This window comes from Glycine max, chromosome 5 (genome assembly GCF_000004515.6).
Source record: "Glycine max cultivar Williams 82 chromosome 5, Glycine_max_v4.0, whole genome shotgun sequence".
In the NCBI taxonomy this organism is placed as follows: Eukaryota; Viridiplantae; Streptophyta; class Magnoliopsida; order Fabales; family Fabaceae; genus Glycine; species Glycine max.
This window is the reverse complement of record NC_038241.2, coordinates 34,852,213-34,872,582: the sequence shown is the minus strand read 5'-3', so window position 1 is coordinate 34,872,582 and position 20,370 is coordinate 34,852,213. Positions and strand designations below refer to the sequence as shown.

General features: G+C 34.9%; 3 protein-coding genes across 3 annotated transcripts; 1 reads left to right on the top strand and 2 right to left on the bottom strand.

Moving 5' to 3' along the window:
* The first annotated feature begins 46 nt into the window (after positions 1 to 46).
* On the top strand, positions 47 to 3,333 carry LOC100800626 (uncharacterized). The gene is made up of 3 exons (XM_003524145.5): positions 47 to 269; positions 1,611 to 1,994; positions 2,527 to 3,333. Exons 1-3 carry the CDS (start codon positions 95 to 97, stop codon positions 3,234 to 3,236), a joined length of 1,269 nt encoding a protein of 422 aa, XP_003524193.2. The 5' UTR covers positions 47 to 94; the 3' UTR covers positions 3,237 to 3,333.
* A 1,437-nt stretch (positions 3,334 to 4,770) lies between these two features.
* LOC100782279 (serine/threonine-protein phosphatase PP2A catalytic subunit) lies at positions 4,771 to 13,093 on the bottom strand. Its single transcript, XM_003524901.5, has 11 exons — positions 12,723 to 13,093; positions 10,228 to 10,284; positions 9,864 to 9,947; positions 9,373 to 9,444; positions 8,620 to 8,691; positions 8,173 to 8,213; positions 7,883 to 7,949; positions 5,706 to 5,897; positions 5,526 to 5,615; positions 5,339 to 5,446; positions 4,771 to 5,236 (listed from the first exon to the last, which is right to left on the bottom strand). Exons 1-11 carry the CDS (start codon positions 12,807 to 12,809, stop codon positions 5,171 to 5,173), a joined length of 936 nt encoding a protein of 311 aa, XP_003524949.1. The 5' UTR covers positions 12,810 to 13,093; the 3' UTR covers positions 4,771 to 5,170.
* Positions 13,094 to 14,902: 1,809 nt separating this feature from the next.
* Positions 14,903 to 19,031, bottom strand: LOC100799560 (pentatricopeptide repeat-containing protein At4g32450, mitochondrial). The gene is made up of 3 exons (XM_003524143.4): positions 18,917 to 19,031; positions 16,435 to 18,461; positions 14,903 to 15,256 (listed from the first exon to the last, which is right to left on the bottom strand). The coding sequence occupies exon 2, from the start codon at positions 18,442 to 18,444 to the stop codon at positions 16,447 to 16,449; it is 1,998 nt and encodes a 665-aa protein (XP_003524191.2). The 5' UTR covers positions 18,445 to 18,461; positions 18,917 to 19,031; the 3' UTR covers positions 14,903 to 15,256; positions 16,435 to 16,446.
* Between the last annotated feature and the right edge of the window lie 1,339 nt (positions 19,032 to 20,370).

Genomic DNA, 20,370 nt, shown 5'->3' with positions numbered 1-20,370 from the left:
CAATAATCTCTTTAATTATTTCATGGATTCAAATGTTTGTAGTTCAGTTGCGTCTCTAAACTGCACTGCAATTACTGAATTGGAGTATAGAGGCATGGAGGGAATTCCTGTGAGGATTGTGATACCTTCAGCTTCAACGTGTCACTCTCATGATTTTCAAAGGAAAACAATCATACAAGTATCATCTTCATCAACAAGAAGGGTTCCTACCCACAACAGATATTTTCGCTTTACTGTTCCGGCCAAACTCTCTCCTTCTGATTTTCAAGGTACCCACGTAACAATTCCTGCAGAATTTTATTAAAAATCTAAACTTTTAACTTTTAGCTTTATCCAAATGAATTTGAATTTTGGTTTGCTTCGTTATCGATAGATGATGGAAATGGATGATATTCTCTGTACCTCTCTGTTAATATTTTTTTTTAACGAATTTTAATAGCATCCCGTCTTTTTAATAGTGCTTATGTAAATACAATTTTTAAGATTTTGTGTCCTTTAAAACGGTGGATTCACTTCATGCATAGACAAAAGCAATGATTTACTGGTAGAAAATCAAACGTTAATATTAAAATAATTTCCTTGTTCATTATATATTTGAATGTATTTTATCATCATATAATCTTTTAATTTTTCAATTAATGATTGTAACTATTGACTTTTTCCTCTAAAGTTAGGGGAATCCAATATAAATTTTAATATAATTTTTTCGTAAAAATATCTCACGAGAGGATTTACTACAGTTATAAAATACATGCTGGTTGTTAAGATACGGTTTACTCTTTATACGGATTTGCATCTATCTGGCCAGTAGTCCCTAAATGAGTCAGTGATCATAATCAATTATGATTTTTGAACACAGACTTCACAGTCAATTATTATATAGTCACGTCATTTGCTTTAGTGGGGTGAAGTATCAGTCAAATCCTTCACATTTTTAATGCTGCAATTATGATTGCAACTTGCAAGGTATTATAGTGTAAGATTATTGCAATGAAGCTAATTGGTTGGTTTTGGTTGTCCAAGTGTTTGTTGGCTTCATCTGATTTCTGCATTTACAGGGTAATTTATGAAAAAGTTCAAAAATTTGTAGTTAATGATCACTTTAGTATCCTGGAATCTTGCCTTCTTTTTTTTAAGCTTTAACTTGAGTCATGCACACGTGAAGCTTGGCTTAACGAACTTCTATTAAATTGGCAAAACTAATCAGTTTAGTATTTGTTGGGTCCAAGGCCTGGTACTAACTAACATGGATTGCTTTCCACATTTTTTTGACCAAAAAGTACTTTCCTTTTCTAATTTATGGGATTGATCAGAGCCTCAGAGGTAGTTCCATTGATTATCTAGGTTGCCAACTAATTTTATTTGGAATGTAGACCCGAGTGATTTCTTTTCCCTTCACATGTAATGGTTCTCTATTTTTTTACTCCTAATTTGTGATGAAAGATAGTAAGGGAAAGGGTTATGACGTAATAACACATCTTTCAGTAATGAAGACCATTTCAATGAAGACCATTAAAGTAGACATTTGGGTCACTAATGTTCTAAAGAAGTACTTGTGATGTTGCATAATATTTTAGTTTATTCATCAATCTCTGATGTTCCTTCCACAGATTTTCAGAGCTATGCGAGGCCTTCACATCTCTTGCCAGCCTCTGAAGTGAAAGTGTACACAAATACATCAGTAGAGAACATTTCATCATCTTTGAAGGAGGATGGATCCAAATCTTTATTTATGGTCAAGTTAGTTACAAGCAACGCATATGGCTCTAGTATTAGTGACTTAAATGCTGGAATTCTACTATGCTTGATAGATGAAAACGGAAATTCCATATTGCAAAGGATCCCTGTGAGTTTGATGATGGATCATTCTACAGAATCAGGGGATATGACTAATATTGACATGCTTCATTTCCAAAGAGGTTCTGTAGATGAATTCATTTTTGAGGGTCCTAAAATTGCACGACTTAAGGCTCTTTGGGTCAGTGTTGAATCAGGTATGTTATTATTGTTTATTTGTTTTCGAATGATTAAAATATTCATAGACATCATCCCTGACCTACAATTTTAAAGTGCCCTTGATTAACAGGCTTGTCTACCCACAAGACAAATGCTAACAATATACTCTCTAACACACTTTTTTAATACACTATCATTAGTTGAAATTTATTAGAAATCACAAAATTTTGTGGGTTCCACTTCTTATTTAATGAGTCTCACTTGTGATTTTGAAAAGTTTCTAATAAATTTAAACCATTAGGACAAAGTGTATTAGAGAATGAGTTGCTAGTACTCCTGCCGAAAAACTTGTTTTTAGGTACCGAGGAAAATATCCCTTCTGCATTCTGTGCTGGGAAGCCAGTGTACTATTATATTCTTCTGGCATCTTAGACTTGAATTCCAGTTTTTAAATCATTATGCAACCAATATATGCTCTCTGTGAAACATGAAGAAATAATTGTTCATCCCATATTTATCTGTTTAAACCTAGGCTTTCTAACAACACCCTTCTTCTGTCTCTAAGGTCAGGTCAGTGGCGCCTAGGAAGTGTATCCTTAATGGTTATTAATTGTGAAGGGCAACCATCTGGACCGGAAGATGGGGTACCAACGTACACTGGCTTCCAGTATGACTTTCAGATTGATGATGTGTTGCTTGGTGAGGGAGTTGATCTGTCCATGTTGGAATTAAGACCTAGCCTTGTGACTGAGCTGGAAGGGATTGATCCCATAAGCATCTTCAATAAAGGACTTAATGACCCTAACTTGCTCTCAAGTCCTAAGATCTCGAATGAAGAGAGTATGAAGGAATACGCAGATTTGAAGTTCTCATTGTTATTTTATGATGCCATGCTGATGCTTTTTGGTACATCAGTTGCTTCCCTCTTGGCTGGGGAAAATGCCGGGATTGCTTTCTTGATTGGTGGAATTGGAGGCTTCTTGTATCTTTTACTGTTGCAGAGATCAGTGGATGAATTGCCAGCTTCAGAATTAATCACCAATGACAAAGAAAGAACTGATGCATTGTTCAGAGGAGTGAAGGGTCCAATAGCAAGTGTAGCATTGGCTCTAGGCTTGGCTGTAATTGCATCAAGGTATAGCTCAGGAGGTCTTCAAGTGATGCTAACACCAAAAGATCTCATAGTTGGAATGTTGGGGTTTCTTGCATGTAAAGTTTCTGTGGTGTTGGCTGCATTCAAGCCTATAACACTAGGTTCAAAGTTACCAAGTGATATGTAACATTGTACTTTTTGTCACTTGTGAAGTGGTTTAATTTTTAAACCAGGTGTAACTTACAATTATCAATACCGTGAATATTATTGTTGTATAGTGCTCATTCTAAGTGTTTCTTACATACTCTTCGGCTGGTAAGGAATGGAACAGGGGAATGAGATTTTGATAAAATTTGTTTATTCGGTTAAGGAGTTTGAAGGGATGGAGAAGAGAAATGAAGGTCTTGAAATCTCTTTCCAATTGTTTTTGTTTTTTCTCTAATAGAGGGAGAATTTTATTTCTTCCATTTCTTTTCTTTAAAAAATGAGTCAAGTTTCAGTTTTAAATTCCGATAATATTTAAGGAAACACAAGTACAAATATGAGATATGGGAACAACATTACATGTGGGTGAGACAAATTCTAAAATTTAACATAACGAAATTATTGTAATATTAATATAAAAGCATGAATTATAAGTTAGAATAAAGACAATAATGTTTTATAAGTTGTTTCTAATTATTGTGAACACAATAAAAAAATGCCATTATTTGTCCAATTACTATAATATATATCCCGTATTAGTATCAGAGGTGATACATAATAAAACACCAATAGTGGCAAGGCATGCATTGACAAGTACAAACTTGTACATCAGCTGATTAGAAATTATTTTTGAATGGTTAAGATAATTATTATTTGTCCAACTAATTCTGCCCGATTAACAAACTCAACCACAAATACTAGTAATTGGTTTAGTGTATTAAGAGTCTACCTTTCTCAGTGATGAACTTTTCCAGTTTGGTTGAACTCAAGGATGTTTTCTCAAGAAGTTAATTGAAATATGGGGAGTTTACGAAGTACAGATTACCAGGGTAAGTTTGTGTTGAACTTGCGGCTAATGATATGTTTTGGTGGACAAGGGTAGCCTTGGCAGGTAAGTACACTTCGAGTTTACAGAACCCATATGAACGATATTGTAATGTAAGAAATAGAAGTTCTAAATTTAATTATTGATGGAAAATTCTATTGAACGATGAAACTGAATCAAGGCAGACGACTGTAGTCATGTGGGATCTCTTGCCCAAAACCACAGAAACACTAGGAAATGTTACCACTTCAGGATGTACCAAGATTCTCATTTAGACAATTCAACTTTTCCTACAGTTTTATTCTGTCAAGGGAAATTAGCTTCGATCAACTGCAATAGTGCGTCCACCCATCTCAACCTCATTTTCCAACACTGCTGCTAAAAAATAGTTTGCAACTAATGGGAAATCCATTCTGAAATTAAATGGCCAACAAAAAGTTTTTCCCAATGTACCGAAAAGACAAAAGTTGCATAGAGGACAGCAAATTATTATTCTTTGAATAATCAAACAGAAGATCATGTCAAGATAATAATAAAGTTTATGAAGTCATACAATAGTTCTCTTCAAAAAAGTCGCACGATAGTTACAAAAACTCGTTTGATTTTTGGCAAGGTTAGCAGAGTACGAATATAATTGGAAAAATTGAAAGTCATTTCATGTAAAAACAAGACTACCTATATTAGAATATAATTCTCACAAGACGAGTAAAAAATCATAAATTAAAAGATATGTTCAAAGCATTATCAATCTACAGAAACCCACCCCCTTAACAATAATCCTAAGTTGAGAAAAGAAAAGTCAAGAGAGTTGCAAATAAATAGAAAAGGAAAAAAAAGGGGAAAAAACATTAAAACTGATACATTGCAAGCTGGAATGATACACATGCCCACAATAGCATCGCCTGCTGCTCAGCTTCCACTTGGAAAGATTCAGTTATAATTCAAGTAAACAACACATCCACCGAAGCCTAACTTCGAAAATATAAGTATCAATATGATTCATGGCTCTGATTTGGACAAGGAGATGAGCTTGCACATTACTGCAGGGCATTAGTTGCTGTGCTGGTAACAGCAACTCAACCAAAATAGTATCATAGGAAGTAATCAGGTGTTCTCCTGGTTACATCTGGCTCTCCCCTCCTTGGAGCTGGCTCAAACTGAGATTAAAAAAATTATTAACATATGTACAAAAGACTAAAAAAGAGTTACAGATCCACAACATATTACTTGAGTAGATAACAAAAAGAAGGAAGCTCAACCTGAATGAATGTGTGTCCTTTGCAGTCGTCAACCTCAAGAATTGATGCCATGTTCCCACAACGATAACAATAGTTAGGAGCACTAAATATAGTAACCACCTTTTGATCCTGCAACAAGGGACTATAAATCAACTATTTACCACAACGAATGAATATAAGAACAAACAAAATGATATCAAGTATTTACATGTCCCCAGTTATATCCTTCCATAACCAGCTGGTGAGCTCTAGCAATCAGCTTCAAGTTATTGGTATGGTTAAATTGCTCAGATATGTCCTACAAAAGCAATTTGCATAAGCAATAAAAGAAAAGTAATGGTGAACGATGAAAACAATACAAGCTTTGATACGTAACAAACAGGACTACCTGGCCAAAGGTATATCCAGCACCTCTAGGAGAGATGCCCCAACCACAACGATCATCTGGATCAGACCATAGAAGATCACACATGGGTCCCTCGTGAGGAACTTCTTGTACGCGATCAAAATTACGTATGTTATCCAGGGTTTCAATAGATGGTGACAACCCACCATGAAGACAAAATATTTCAGATTCAACCTATGAAAGTTAGCATATCACACTTTAGCAACACTCAATTATTGAAAACTAGAAATCCAGTGAAATATGTGAACTGCAATTGATTGAGCAGCATATCACGAAGCTTAATAAAAAAGGAGACACAATTAAACTAGACACAGCTCAAAAGAAGCATAATGAATTCAGAGTACCAAGAACAAAATGCACATGGAACTAGACAAGGCCATTAAATTGAAATCCTACTTAGGATTGGGAAGGGCTAAAGATCGTAAATCATGGCACCTTAACAAGGATCCTAAGATCATACAAAATTCATAATATATGCGTGAGCATATAAATTCATATTTTTGTTATTAAAAATTATTAATGTTTCAATCTACTTTTATATTGATGGTAATTATAAAAATATAAGATGCTGAAGGAGACAGAACAAAAATTTCAGTCCGAAGATCCTCAAGTGTTTATTTTAAATAAAAAACCCATTTCTTAGGTTTCAGAAACAAAAAAAATGCAAGCTTCTTCAGACAGCCATGGCTTGCACATAGCAGGCAGAGAACTAATAGATCAGAAGGATGCTCTAGAACACGAACAGACCAAAGAACTTCAAAAGAAAGCTCCGAAAAAAATAACAAAGACATGACTTCGAAACGAGATCAAATAACAGACAGGACTAGATGAGTTTGAACAAGATTGAAAACTTAGAAGAATTGGATTGAATTGATGTCACATGAAATGAAGCCTCAAGGTTTTTTTTCTTTCCAAAATTGGTCACAACCAGACCTAGAATCTCAGTTGGCAACATTCAATTTTTCATTCACTAGGTCATCTGAAATGGTTCCCAATCAGGGAGAAATAGGGTTTTTGAGGGACAGTGGGGTCATCTGCTCCAACAGATTCCACAATCCAGCACGGCGATACCACCCAATTCCACCATGGTCCAGTGTTGTTAAATGGCGGCCATGGCGGCGCCATGGCGGAGTTGCGTAGCGGTTTTCTGAAAAAACGCCACCGAATAGCGGTGGCGTGACGGGTTAAAGATGGCGGCGCCATGGCGGCCGCCATAGCCATGGCGGCCATGGCGGATGTGGCGGGGAGGCGGAAAATGGCGGAATTTTTTTTTTTTGTCCGCGGTAGGAGTTGGGCTGACCCGACCCAACCCTACCCGGAAACTTAATGAAAACCATGACCCCCCCCCTACCTTTCAGAACGCTGCTGCAACCCTCGAAGCTTCAACACAGCGCGACCTCGGAACCAGCCACGACCCCTGCAACCAGCCTCGGAACCAGCCGCGCGTGACCCGCTGCACACAGCAGCCAGCAGCGACGACCCATGGCGTGAACGGCGGCGACGAGCACGGCAGCGACGAGCACGGCGTGAACGACGGCGACGCGAACGGAGAAGACGACCCAGAACCGCGACCTCGACTTATACTGGTGGGTGGGCCAAAGCCTTTTTTTGTTTTTGCTGCTTGACACCCCTTTTTTATGTCTGCAGCTTTTTTTTCCGTTTTTCTATTTGACACCCCCCTTTTACTTTCGACAGTCCCATTTTTAATTTTTTTTTCTATTTGACACCACAATTTTTTTTTTCTGTTCAGTCCTCTTTTAAATGGCTGAACCATCATCCTCTTTAATAAGTTTATTTGGTGTTGGTACTTGATTATTGTATGAACTCATGAAACTTTTTTAGTTTATTTGAATGCAATCCTTTGTTTTTTTCAATTTCAATGAGTTTATATATATGTTTTTTTTTTTTTTTGGTCCGCCATGACTTCCGCCATTTTCCGCTACGCCATCCGCCATATTTTTATGGCGGATTTTTTACTTTCCGCCATGAACCGCCATCCGCCATTAACAACATTGCCATGGTCTGATCTTAAATGCAAGCCAACATACTAAGGGTGCCCAGGATCATTGAATCAAACAAACTACCTTGGACCTGAGAACAATGACAATCTAACAAAATATCCCACAGTCCTTACCAAAATAATGTAATAGTATACTAACCAATGCTGTCAACGGAAAGTAGTCAAACAAATCAGTAAAGATCTTCCAAACATTAGCACTACCATACCTGCAAATGAAATAAAAATATTCACCAATATAGGATTGCACAACTTCAAGAATGAAAGTTATAAAAAGAAGCAAAATATATATAAAGGATTAAAAATGGAGAAAAAAGAATATTAGCAAAATAATATGAATTCCAGATCAACTTTCAGTAAAAATATTAATTTGGTATCATTTTGCAATCTTATAATTACTTATCCTCAGTCATGAACTTAACAGGTACTTACTTCCGCAGGCACTCATCATAAAACCCATAAACTTGAGTAATCTGCAACAGACACGTAAGAACAGCCATTATCATTCAAAGCTAAAGCATACAAAAACAACTGAACAAACAATTAAGTCAATGCTGTAATCAGTGCTATATTAAGTTTCTTTAAAAGTAAGAAGTTCTAACTCCAACTACTTCATCAAATCAATGGTATCATTTTTTAATACAAGCATATTTGGTTCCCAAAATACTATATAGTTTCTTTCATCTGGATGTGTGAAAGCATTTGATTAGCAGCAATATGAACTTATGGGTAGTATAGTGATAAGAAAAAATCTGTCAAAAACTCAACTGATACTGACCAAGTGACCATGCCTCCGATTACTAAAATAGGATTTTAAATCTAATCTAATCTATAATTCACTACTTACAGGAAGGTAACATGATTTATAAAAGAACAAACCTGGCGACTTTCATGATTTCCCCTCAGAATAGTGATACGCTGACGATAACGCACTTTAAGGGCAACCAAAAGCTGCATTATGACTTAATTAGCACCAAAAATGTTACAAAACAAAAACCATATGGAAGCAAAATATACACCATCTAAAAAACGCAATTAAAAAATAGCGATATCAACTTGTACCTCAAAATCAGTTTGAATGTCATACACATCTCTGCAGGTTAATATTTATTTATATATATTTTTTTGCTCAACAATGTTTACTTGTATGTCAGTGTATTACACTGGTATCCCAATTATACTAGACACAATGCATTATTTACACACACAACATAATCATGGTAATTTTTTTATTTTGGATAGCACAGTGCACAACCACGAAAAGTTTAATAATGGCGCCCAATAATTCCAATAAACCCCCACACACATGGCATATAGCATGAATAGTAAAGAATCATTCTCATTATAGGAGTATGACACAAAGAAAGGAATATTAGAATTATGGTCCAGAAAACAGAAATTTTTAGGTAAAAAACTACTGCTGATAAACTAAGTAATTTTCTAATCCTCTAAGCAGATATCAAATCACTGATAAAAAAAATATATACAATTCAAGCTTGGTCAATTAGTCTTAAGACTTATAAGATTTCAACGAACATCCTAACCAAATAATCCCATAACAGCTTATAAAAAATAAATAACAATAAAAATGTCAGAACGAAGCTGAATTCTAAAAAAACAATAAATATTTACCGTAACAGTTTCAACAGAATAATAGCCACGATCAACATAATCTCCCATAAACAAGTAATTTGTATCTGGACACTACCAACAAAAATGGTAACAAGAATCAGTATTTAACAAAGAGGTTCCATATTTCAACTAAAAGCAAAAAAAAATATATTTAAATATGCAAGGGTGAGATGCTAAAAAGTAATGGTTCAACCGAGAATAAAATAAGCACATAGCACATTTGTTCTCAAATTTGAAATAAGACAATGAGAGACTGAGTATGTAACTGAATGGCAATAAACACTGCAGCTTGTTTCTCAATTAAAAATTAGACTTTCTGCTATGAAATAAGAAATAGGCCAAACCTAATTTTGCAATACAACAATAAGGAGCATGGAATTTCCTGATTTTCCATGTACTACATATTTCATACATATAAAATCTATGTAGTCAATGTGTCACAAATTTAATAAATACATGTTGAATGTAAAACCAACTATCATAAAGAATACCTTCCCTCCAATGCGAAAAAGCTCTGCAAGATCATGGAATTGCCCATGAATATCACCACAAATTGTAACAGGACTTTTCACAGGCTGCAATTATTGGCAAATGAAATAATCTCTTTAGTTTTTTCAGTCATTCAAAATCATCATGAGTTAAAGCCCTACAAATAGACATATTAAACAAAGTATAAACCAATATAAAGGGTGGATAATAAGACCTCCTTAACAGATAATGGTCACAAATTGAGGGGAAAAAGGGGCTTGATGCAAACAATGTTGGTGACATATGAACCAATTTAAACAAATCCCTACACTATAAAGCACAAATATAAACATGCTAACATAAATGATAAAAAATAGACAGACTCACCTGGACATTGCTCTCTTCCATCAAAATTTCTTTTGCCTTATCACACAAGACCCTTACCTGTACACACAAGTGCCAAGTGAAATCAGATTTGAATCGCTAAATCAAAAAAATCACAACACTATCTCAATGGCAACGCTATTTCCAGAAAGAAGACTAATTCTTTTCTATTGCGGCCAAGTTTTTTTTTTTTTTTTTTGCACAGCAAAAATCAATATATTATATATTATAAAAGAATTCAGTACTAGGTGTACTGAAGATACAAGGATAAAAGCAAGCTAGTTACAAAGACGGCCCCACTAGTAGGAACCAAAAGCAACCCACAGAGCCATACAAACCCAACCCCTCTAGGAGAAAACATCCTTTAAATTGGTTGACCAGAAGTTAAAGTGCATTTGAGAGTCCTTCTCTGCACATTTTAGCCAAGACCAAGTATGGAACAAGGTATCATCCATAACCTTTCCAGGGTCAAACGGCTGGTTCTTGAAGATCATGGCATTTCTATGATGCCAGATGGAGAAGGATAGAGCTAACCACAGAAATTTCCATTTGTTGTTTATACTAGCTTTGTTGTTCCATTGAGTGAATTGCAAAAAGTGGTTCTTTGGGTCTGTGGAAAAAGGACCCACTCTATTAACCCATCTCAAAGGCTCCCACCAAAGTCTTCTTGTCATTGTACAATTGAAAATAAGATGATTAATCGATTCTTCTTCATGATCACAAAGAGGGCAGCTATAAGTAGGCATTGTGACCTGTCTCTTTCTGTTGCGGCCAAGTGCCATGACACAATGTCACAATAAACACACACTATCGACAACTACAGGTTGGGCTTTTAAGTGTTAGTTAGAAACCTGGAAAACACATCAAAAGAACACTGAATTGTGAATTGAGGGTGGGAATGCATGTTTTTTTTTTTTTAATGGATGTAGAGATTCAAAGTTTTCAACCCTAAATCCCTTTGATTCAGAAAAGAGTTTAAACTGTGAAAAAAAAAATCCCTAAAAATCAATGGCCATAATAAGAAGGGTAGAGAAAAACAAGGATTCATCCTGTTCCGAGTTGTGACTTCTAATAGGTGTGATTTTTTCTGTGAAAGGCCGCTACCTCAGCCGTGATCTGTGAGAAACAAAAACCACAAAACAGAGCATTAAAGTGGTCATAGGATCCTCTGCCCTACATCACCACAAAAGCAGGGCAGGTTGCTATGAGTAACTTACTCAGCTAAAAAGGAAAATTGATCTGAACCCGCAAAAACCTAGGTAGAACTTTCCTCTAACTCCCTGAATCCCACAGATCAAATATGATGGCACGTGCAAATAACAAAAAAAAAAGTAAAACTAATTGGAAACGTTTAACTTGACTAATACAGCAGTAGGAGAAAGTAGCAGGAATTCTTACTCATTAATTATTAATTATTAACAAGTGCATTCAAGGAACCAGCAGTTTTTAATATTTCCCTTCAGCTTTGCTGACTCCCTCCGTTTTCAAAGGAGACAAAATAAACGTGTCATTAAATAACTGCTGTTTCCTAAGTACCCAAATAAGACAAACATCATGCAATGTATGTAATGTCAGAGCTGTATCCCTGACTCAAGACCGAGAACTCTGCCTAAATTTCTTCAAAATCCAATGCAACCAACTAGGGACAAAAAAGAAAACTAACCCCTCCTTAAGCAATAAGCATAGACTCAACTCATAAACAACACTCCATGGATTAGCAAACTTAGAACAAATCCAACTATCCTAACTTTTTGTGACGAAAATAATACCAACAAATTGTGTATTTTCTACTTCTTAGGAGCTCAAGTAGCAAATCATAGCTCCTAACTTGCATCAACATTTCTACTATTACACCCAATAAACTAAACTCTGCCTTACGTAAAGTTGCAAGAGTACGCTTAAGTTAACAGGAAGTATACATTCCATAGTACTTACTGCCCTCCCTAATAAGACAGGTAAAATGTTATCGTATAAAAAATTAACGTACAAATCATATAATTCATCATAAAATCCTTACCAACACACCACACTCAAACATAGAGAAAGAAATATATTCCTCCTCCTCAAATAATTCTCAGTCAATGTTAACAATCTAAAATATCCACACTTAAATGCAGAAAAGCATCATTAATTGCGACCAATTGATTTAGGTCTAAAACTGAAAAACCACAATAACATGATATACTCAAAATCAATGTAAAATAAATTAAAAAAAACTAGAATCGCTACCACGAATTCCGCAAATCTAACGGAATATTCGAACAAACGCGCATTCCAGTCGCCATTCCAATTCCGAGAGAAACCAGATTTCACAAAAAGAGGAACCGATTCAGTTTTCGCTACAACAAGCAACGGATCGATGCGCGAGAATCAGTTGGAGCAAAAAGCACAAAACCGATGACAACTAACAAGAGATTTTCCCGATCCGCGCATCGCATTTCATAATAACGAAAGGAATAAAAGGGAGCGAGATGAAGCGGTTTCGAGAACAATGTTACCTCTTGCTCGGACAAGGGTTTGCACTGCATGAGCTGAGAAATCTGCTCATCGAGGTTTCCATGCGAATTCGAAGGCACCGAATCCATGTTCTAGTACTCCACCTCCTGACCTTGCTCGTTGAGGTCGTTCTATCAATATCCTCTCTCCGAATCGATGGAAACCCTAGATCTCACTCGGAAAACCCCTTTCGCCTTTTCGGTTTGTGTTTGTTGTTTCTGGTTTTTAGAAAGAGAGAGAAAGAGGAGAGGGGTGGTGGTGGTGAAGAAACCAAAGCGTTTTGGAGGCTTCGTTTTGTTCGATAACCACTCCTTTTTCGGGGGCAAAATTGAAATTACCAATAATTGAAACGCTCATGCTCAACAACAATATTGGGACTCGGTGGGTGTGTTGAGGTTTGGATTTTAAAATTTGTAAAGTTCTTTTAAAATGTAACTTTAGGGGCAGTTTTTTTTTTGTCTAGTTAAAGTTTATATTAAAAATATTTTTAAATATATAAATTATATTTTAGATCTTTAATAAATAATTTAAATTATGATATAAGTTATTCTTTTACTATTAACATTTTTAAAAAATTATGAAAGATAAATTGAAATAGGCAAGCAAAAGATCAAATATACATAGAAGGACGAGACGAGGATAACTTAAAATAATTGATAATTGAGATAGAATTATTTTGGCTAATTATGTAGTTAGCATATGAAATACCTAAAAAAAATATTAAAAATATCTAAGTGAGAGCGAAACTAATAAGAAATCTTTTCTTTGAGTTTATATTCTAATTTATAATATAAAAGTATATTATCAAATAAATTTTTATTTTAATGGAAAAATATCACTGAGAACACTTGAAAAAATGTAACTAAAATTTATATTTTAAAAATGAAAAATAAATTTGTAAATTTATATCGAAAGCTTAAGTCAAACACAAGATTTTTGTAAAAAAAGAAGAAGGAGTTTTACTATTATTAAGTTATTTACATAAGACGAAGATATAGAAAAGTGAACTTGTAATATTAACCTTATTTTTATAAAGCTAAATGTTAGTATATTTTTTTTCCTTTGATCCATTAAATTTTAAAAATCTTATTTTATCCTTTATTTTTTGAAAAATATCATTTTAATTATTCCTTTTGTTTTCTGTCAATGTTAGTATTCGGTTAAGATTGTTAGAATTTTAAATTTTGAAATAATAACTAATAAACGTTACCATCTTTATTTTATTTTAAAAAACACTAAATATCCTCATCTCTTCCAACTTAGATCTCCAAATCCAAACCCACCATCAGGTGTTCAAACATCACCATCAGCTTATGCACAATCAAAAAGTTAGTTTTTGAAAGAACTAATACGAGAAAGTTTTTACAAATTTCCTTATGTACAAGTTAAAGTTAATTTTATCTTTTGAAGAAATTAATATTATTTTGTTCTTCTCCTATATGAGTTCTTTGGAAAGCTTATTCAAACATACCCTATAATGAGTTGAGACATGAATTGCTAATACAATAATTCAATCACTTGATAGGCGCTTCACTGTTTTTCCATTTTCTTAAGTCTTTCATTGGACCTAAAATAATTTCCTGGCCCTGCTCCCATGCCTAAAGCGAGTTTGTATGTTGCTAAGACAACAATCACACGTGGTTGTCAATGTCCTCATTAAAGTACATATGACCCATTTCCTATTCAACTCGTTATCACAAACATTAGCTTGCTGTCACACGGGAGAGAGACCTCGTCATTCCCTTCATGATTAACTACTACGAAACGGGCACCCCACCATCGAAGCATCCTAAATGCTCCAACAAGGCTTCTGCAAGCAGCTGAATCTCTTGCTCAACACCAAAAAAAAAAGAGTAGATAAGTACCCTTTTTTCTTAATCAGCAAGTAGACTAGTACCCATGTACTAGTTTTGACCTACAAATCACTAGTTCTCTAAAAAAAAAACAATAAGACAGCTATCTCCCACTTAGCAAGCCATATCAAAACTCAAACTGCCAACACACATATATGCAAGCAGGAAACGTCCAATTATGCACACCAGCAAGAAGTTTGACACAGAAGAGGCAAGCAAGAATGCAAGACAAACAAGTTTAGAATATAAACCAGATGATTTGGATTGAGATTGAGGTAAATGACGAGGTTTTGACAGCATAATTGGACATAAGTTTTTATAAGCAAGAATGCAAGACAAACAAGTTTATACCATTGAATTTCAATGTTGTCTATCAATTACATAAGTTTTTCCCTTGCCTGGAGTGGCAATAATAATTTATATCTTATATGGAAGCTAAAACAACCAATTATATAAAACTACTCAATGAATAACGCCTCTGCAACCTGAATGCACATCCCACTGCTTGATTATTAGAGTGGAAGAGCCTGGTTAAACAAAATTCCAATCTCCTCGCGGATATAAAGATCGATTTTAATTTAATGACCGTGAGATATATGAACAGTTTCCCTATCTGCAGGCTTCAGGGGTTACCTACCAACAGCCATTCTATTCAATCCATCTGGTAGTGAATCAGGATACATCTGCATAACAAGATTGTTGTGAGCCTTACCTTAATTTTGCTTCATAACATGATTAACAAAAATACCAAAAGGCCAAGTAAGATAAAAGGTTAAAAACAGCATCATAGAAATCAACATCACCATCTTATTCATATTGTAAAAAGACAAACAGATATATGCTCAAAGCCACAAATATTGCGCAAAGCCTTCAATGCCCTCAAACAAGACCTTGTAAGTATATTACACCAGACAGGCTTTGTTTCACTCCATGTAAAACAATGTGGAGTTATCAGCATTTGCCCAGGATTCAAATGATGGGTCAGGACAAGGCTGAATGATTATTCCATGTCCAATGGCCAATTGAACAGTCCCTTTGACAAGTGTTTCGCACAAGGGATTCAAGGATTTATATTCTTTCATTTTCCCCAAGATACAGTGTCCTATATGAGAGAGAGACAGAAATTGTATGGTTAAGGGACCACCATTACCCATGCAACAGTCCACCAGTCATACATAGACACTATTAGTATATTTCTCTCAAATCAGAACACTGCCCTATTCTTAAGAAAAAAAAAGGAAAGGATACAGAATCAGGACGCAAGACTTCACATTTGTTCAAACGAATTCACATTGGCCTCTACTCCATTTTCTATCATAAGCCCAGATATGAAATTGCAACTCCTAGAAGTGAAAATGGAAAATCCCATTTTGATCTATTTTAGAAAGCAACATTAGAATAAGGATATATTAAGCATCAATTGGAGATGCATCTGCCATGCACTCTTTGCTTTTACCAAAGCATTAAGAGTTTGTAATGATAACAAACTGACAGTTTTAAGTCTTTCAGAATATGCCATCCACTCTTCTGTATTAATAAGTCCTAGCCTTCCTTATGACTAACAATTTAGTCAGCTTGGAAAAAGTATAGTTGCAATAAAGTACCTCTATGCTGGAGTTTTACTGGCAAAACTCATATCATAGTTGTACATAGTACATACTCAAAAAACTAAGCACACTGTATTGAACAACAAACATGAGGTGTAGGGAGCTGGATGATTTGTTTCATGTAAGTTGAGCTTAACTACTTCTGAAGTATAAAATTTTGCTCACACAAATTGCAGACATTTCAGTTCCGATAAATTTATTAGCCACCAATCAAATAACAAGGGAAATATCAAAAAGAAAGAGGCAGGCAGTACCTAAGTTCATGTTCACCAATAATCCCGGCAGGAGCATAGTCCATCCTTAAAATGGTGGAACCTTTTCGCATCTCGAATAATGAGTTCTCTGCCTACAAGCTTAGAAATAATCTTCAGTGCTGTATGGCAATCACCACAAACACGGAGGTTCTTAATTACCCTCATCGGAGCACGAGCAGGGCTGTTAAGGAGACCATAAGCAACAGCAAGTCTCTCACTGTGGGCAAGAAGAGCTTCTTCTTTGCCTTCCTGATCTATGTCATGCAACACAAATTTTGTCTCCGGAACATAGCCAGCTTCTTTCATTTGTGACTTTAAACCTCTAAGCAGGGCATATATCTTATCATTTTCAGGATGAGAAGTATCTCCTGCTCGATATTCACGGACTCGACTCCTTACTTCAAGAAGATTTTTGCTTGCCAAATTCTTTTTTTCTTTCTCTTTTGTCAAGTCTGAGGCTTTTACAGGTACAAGGCCAGCCTTTGATTGCTCATTTAAACGAGAAGAATCTAGCTGCTCAACTAGCTCAGCACAACGATCCCCCAGCCCAGTGTTCCCATGAACTCTACAGAGATTCATCAAAGTCTCCCATGTCTCAGCACTTGGCTCCATTGGCATCCTTTCAATGAACTCAAAGGCTTCATCCAGATGCCCAATGCTGCCAATCATGTCTACTACACTGACAAAATGAGTCATAGATGGTACAATGCCGTAATCCTTGCTCATGGATTCAAAGTGCAGCATTCCCTCGTCAATATCTCCCAGCACACTACATGCAAATAGAACTCCAATGAACATCTGCCCATCAGGTTTCAGTCCCAAGTTTTTAAATTGAGTAAATAGATCAATTGAATCTTCGGCAAACCCATTCTTAGCAAGCTGTGTTATCATAGTATCCCAAGTAGTCAAGTTGCGCTCTGGCATATTGTTGAAAATGTTGAGAGCATCATCTACAGAACCACATTCTAAATACATCTCCAATATCCTATTATATGTGCTGACTTGGAGAGGTGACAGATGTTGTGAAGTATGCCTGTGTACAATTTTTGCCTCTTCAAGAGATTTATTCTCCGCACATTGGTGCATTAATTGCAAATATCGGGGCAAATCCACAGGAATATGTAGTTTTTCCAACAATTCCAAAACATTAACTGCTTCCTTCACGTTACCCTCGATGCAGAAATTATCTAATTCCTCAAGTGTAGCTCTATATGGACTATCATTAGATGCCTTGTCTGATTCGCCATCATGATTTGCATTATTTGATAGATGAGAGCCAACCCCTGATCTTTGTGCAATATTCAAGTTTGGCAAATATCGACCATCTTTTAGACTCTGCTGAAACTGTCCAGAACCTGGGTACTGTTGACGCATTTCATGACTCCCTTTGTAATGAACATTTTCTGGCTGCTGAAAATGATCAATGTTTTGATTTAGGTCCCCTCTAAGATTTCCCTGTGACTCTAAAGGCCTAGGTGAACCATATGCATTGGGAGACTGCATCTTTTGTCCAGGTTCGTGTGTCCAACCATGTTTCTCAACCAATGGATTTGCATGCATCCCAGAGCCCCATGCACTACCAACACCTGCCCTAACTTTTTGTTGCATTCTCATGTTGCCTTGACCAAAGTACCCATTGACACTTCCATTATAACCCACCAAATTATTGTGAACGTTTTGGGTCATATTTATATGACCTCCATCTGCAATCTGACCAGCTCCATAAGAATTTTGCTCTGCATTTGCTTGGGAAACATAATCAGGTCTTTGCTTATTCAAAAGCTCATTAGAATCAACCTTATTTTGGCTTTCCTGATAAAACCCAACACGATTTTGCTGGTAACCTGAAGAATCATCATTTTGATAACCACCAGAAAACTGTAAATCTGTCCTTTCAGCAGCAGTGCTAACAGCACTCAATGTACTAAGGCCTTTGGGCGAGCAACATCCTTTGCACAACTTCAAAAGAGAACTAACTGTAATTGATGAGGCTCTCTTTGAAGACATCATTTGGGACTTAACATAATCTGAGGAAAGACAAATTGGAAATCAAATAAAATCAGTGAAAATGTAAGACATTGGAGGGGAGGGTATCAACTGAAACAACAATTTTGGGCAAAACATTATTCTGAACTGATGAAAGTTAGAAAGGGGTTTAAATTTAACAAATAAAACAAAAGCAATGTTCACACTGAATGCAAATTGATGTTTGTGATTATTAAACCAGGGGATCAGAGTTGTTCCAAAAATTTCTCTACAAGTCTATCTCTATAAATTTATACCCCTAAGATGAAGCAAAATAAATTTTCTATTTCACAGAATGATGCCACAGAAAGCTTCTAGGATTATACTAGCATAACAAATTCATTACCAAAAAGTCTAAGTTGACTAAAGAACAAAGTACTAAAAACATAGCAGATACCAAGTTCTATCATATTATACTCATATCAGCAATAGAATGGTACAGATACAGAGCACTCACAAATCACAATAAGCGAGCAACTGAGAGACGAGAGGAAGAGTGCTCTGTTCGTGTCTTCGTGAGGATGTGGGAGAATCAGAAAACGACTCGCCTAATCGCGTTAGGGCAAATTTTTTGGATTAAGTCACTTTTGGGCCAACTGGGTCGCGCAACCCGATCGGGAAAACCCAACTCGCAAACTCAACTGTGCTTCCTGCACCCCCTTAGATTTTAAAATTTACCCGTTTCCAAAACTACCCCGTCTAAGCTTTTAAGTTTTAACTTTATTTTTGTTATGAGTTCCTGATCGTGTGATTCGTTAGTGTGCTTGCTTTTCCTAACACATTTTAATTTTATGATAACGAAAAATATACTAGAAATTTTATAAAAATGGATTTCAAACATTTTCAAATTTATAAAAATTAAAAACGTATTTTAGCCTTACTAAAAAAACCAAAATATGATTTTTAATGTTTGGGTTGGGACTGTTGATTTTGGTTGCCAATAATGAGAATGAGATTGATGCAGCGTTGGGCCTTAACTCAGGGGACGGCGTGATCAAGAAATTTCCAATTTATTTTATCCTCTTTTTGTTTGTTTGTCTTTCCAACATAATATTCACATGTCAAATTTAATCATCAAAATATCGTGTTAAATTTCAATATTTATCTCGTGTTATTATATATTTATTTATTATTTATTTTAATTATTTTTTCTGAAAGAGAATTGATTATTTATGATTTCACGTGATCTTTTCTACACCAGTCTTGTAGTTTTTTAATATTATTAGTATTATTTAAACCTAGTTAATCAAGTTTTAAATTTTAATACGTCAATCGAATTAATAATCATAAAATAATATCTTAATTTAAGTAATTTTTTTATAATTATTATTAACTTTAAAAATCCTATTATTAACATATTTTATTTATTTAAAAAAATTCTTATCCATAATCAAATCTATAACTATAAAAAGGTGTTATTTGACATGGAAGGAGAGTACAGAAATTTACACAAAATCTTGGAAATGTCATTTTCTATTTAAAACAAACGTAAATTATAAAAAGCTAAATGTTATTTTTTGTTCATTATATTTTAGTGTCATTTTACTTTGGTGTATTAAATTTTTAAGAGTTTCATTTTCATTTGATATGTCTTTTGAAGTTTTATTTTGATTCTTTGTTATTTTAAGTTTTATTTTGATAAATAAATATAATAAGATAATTTTTTATGGTTTTGAAGTTTTATCTTGATTCTTTGTGTTTTTTAAAGTTTTATTTTGGTAAATAAATATAATAAGATAATTTGTTATAATGTATTCAACTTATAATATTTTGAGGGAAAAAATTAACTAAAATATTTTAAATCTTTAATAATGAATATTTTTTCACTAATAATAAAAATTAAATGATGATTTTACAATCCCCACCAAAATAATGGATTTGTCTATTAATATAACATAAGTAATTATTTTC

Bases quoted from the DNA above. Each gene is read 5' to 3' on its own strand.
- LOC100800626 (XM_003524145.5), top strand. From the start codon at position 95: ATGGAGGGAATTCCTGTGAGGATTGTGATACCTTCAGCTTCAACGTGT. The intron at 270-1,610 runs GTACCCACGTAA...TTCCTTCCACAG, and splicing joins CTCTCCTTCTGATTTTCAAG to ATTTTCAGAGCTATGCGAGG. The intron at 1,995-2,526 runs GTATGTTATTAT...CTCTAAGGTCAG, and splicing joins TTGGGTCAGTGTTGAATCAG to GTCAGTGGCGCCTAGGAAGT.
- LOC100782279 (XM_003524901.5), bottom strand. From the start codon at position 12,809: ATGGATTCGGTGCCTTCGAATTCGCATGGAAACCTCGATGAGCAGATT. The intron at 9,948-10,227 runs GTGAGTCTGTCT...CAATAATTGCAG, and splicing joins TGGAAGAGAGCAATGTCCAG to CCTGTGAAAAGTCCTGTTAC. The intron at 7,950-8,172 runs GTAAGTACCTGT...TTTCATTTGCAG, and splicing joins TATGATGAGTGCCTGCGGAA to GTATGGTAGTGCTAATGTTT.
- LOC100799560 (XM_003524143.4), bottom strand. From the start codon at position 18,444: ATGATGTCTTCAAAGAGAGCCTCATCAATTACAGTTAGTTCTCTTTTG.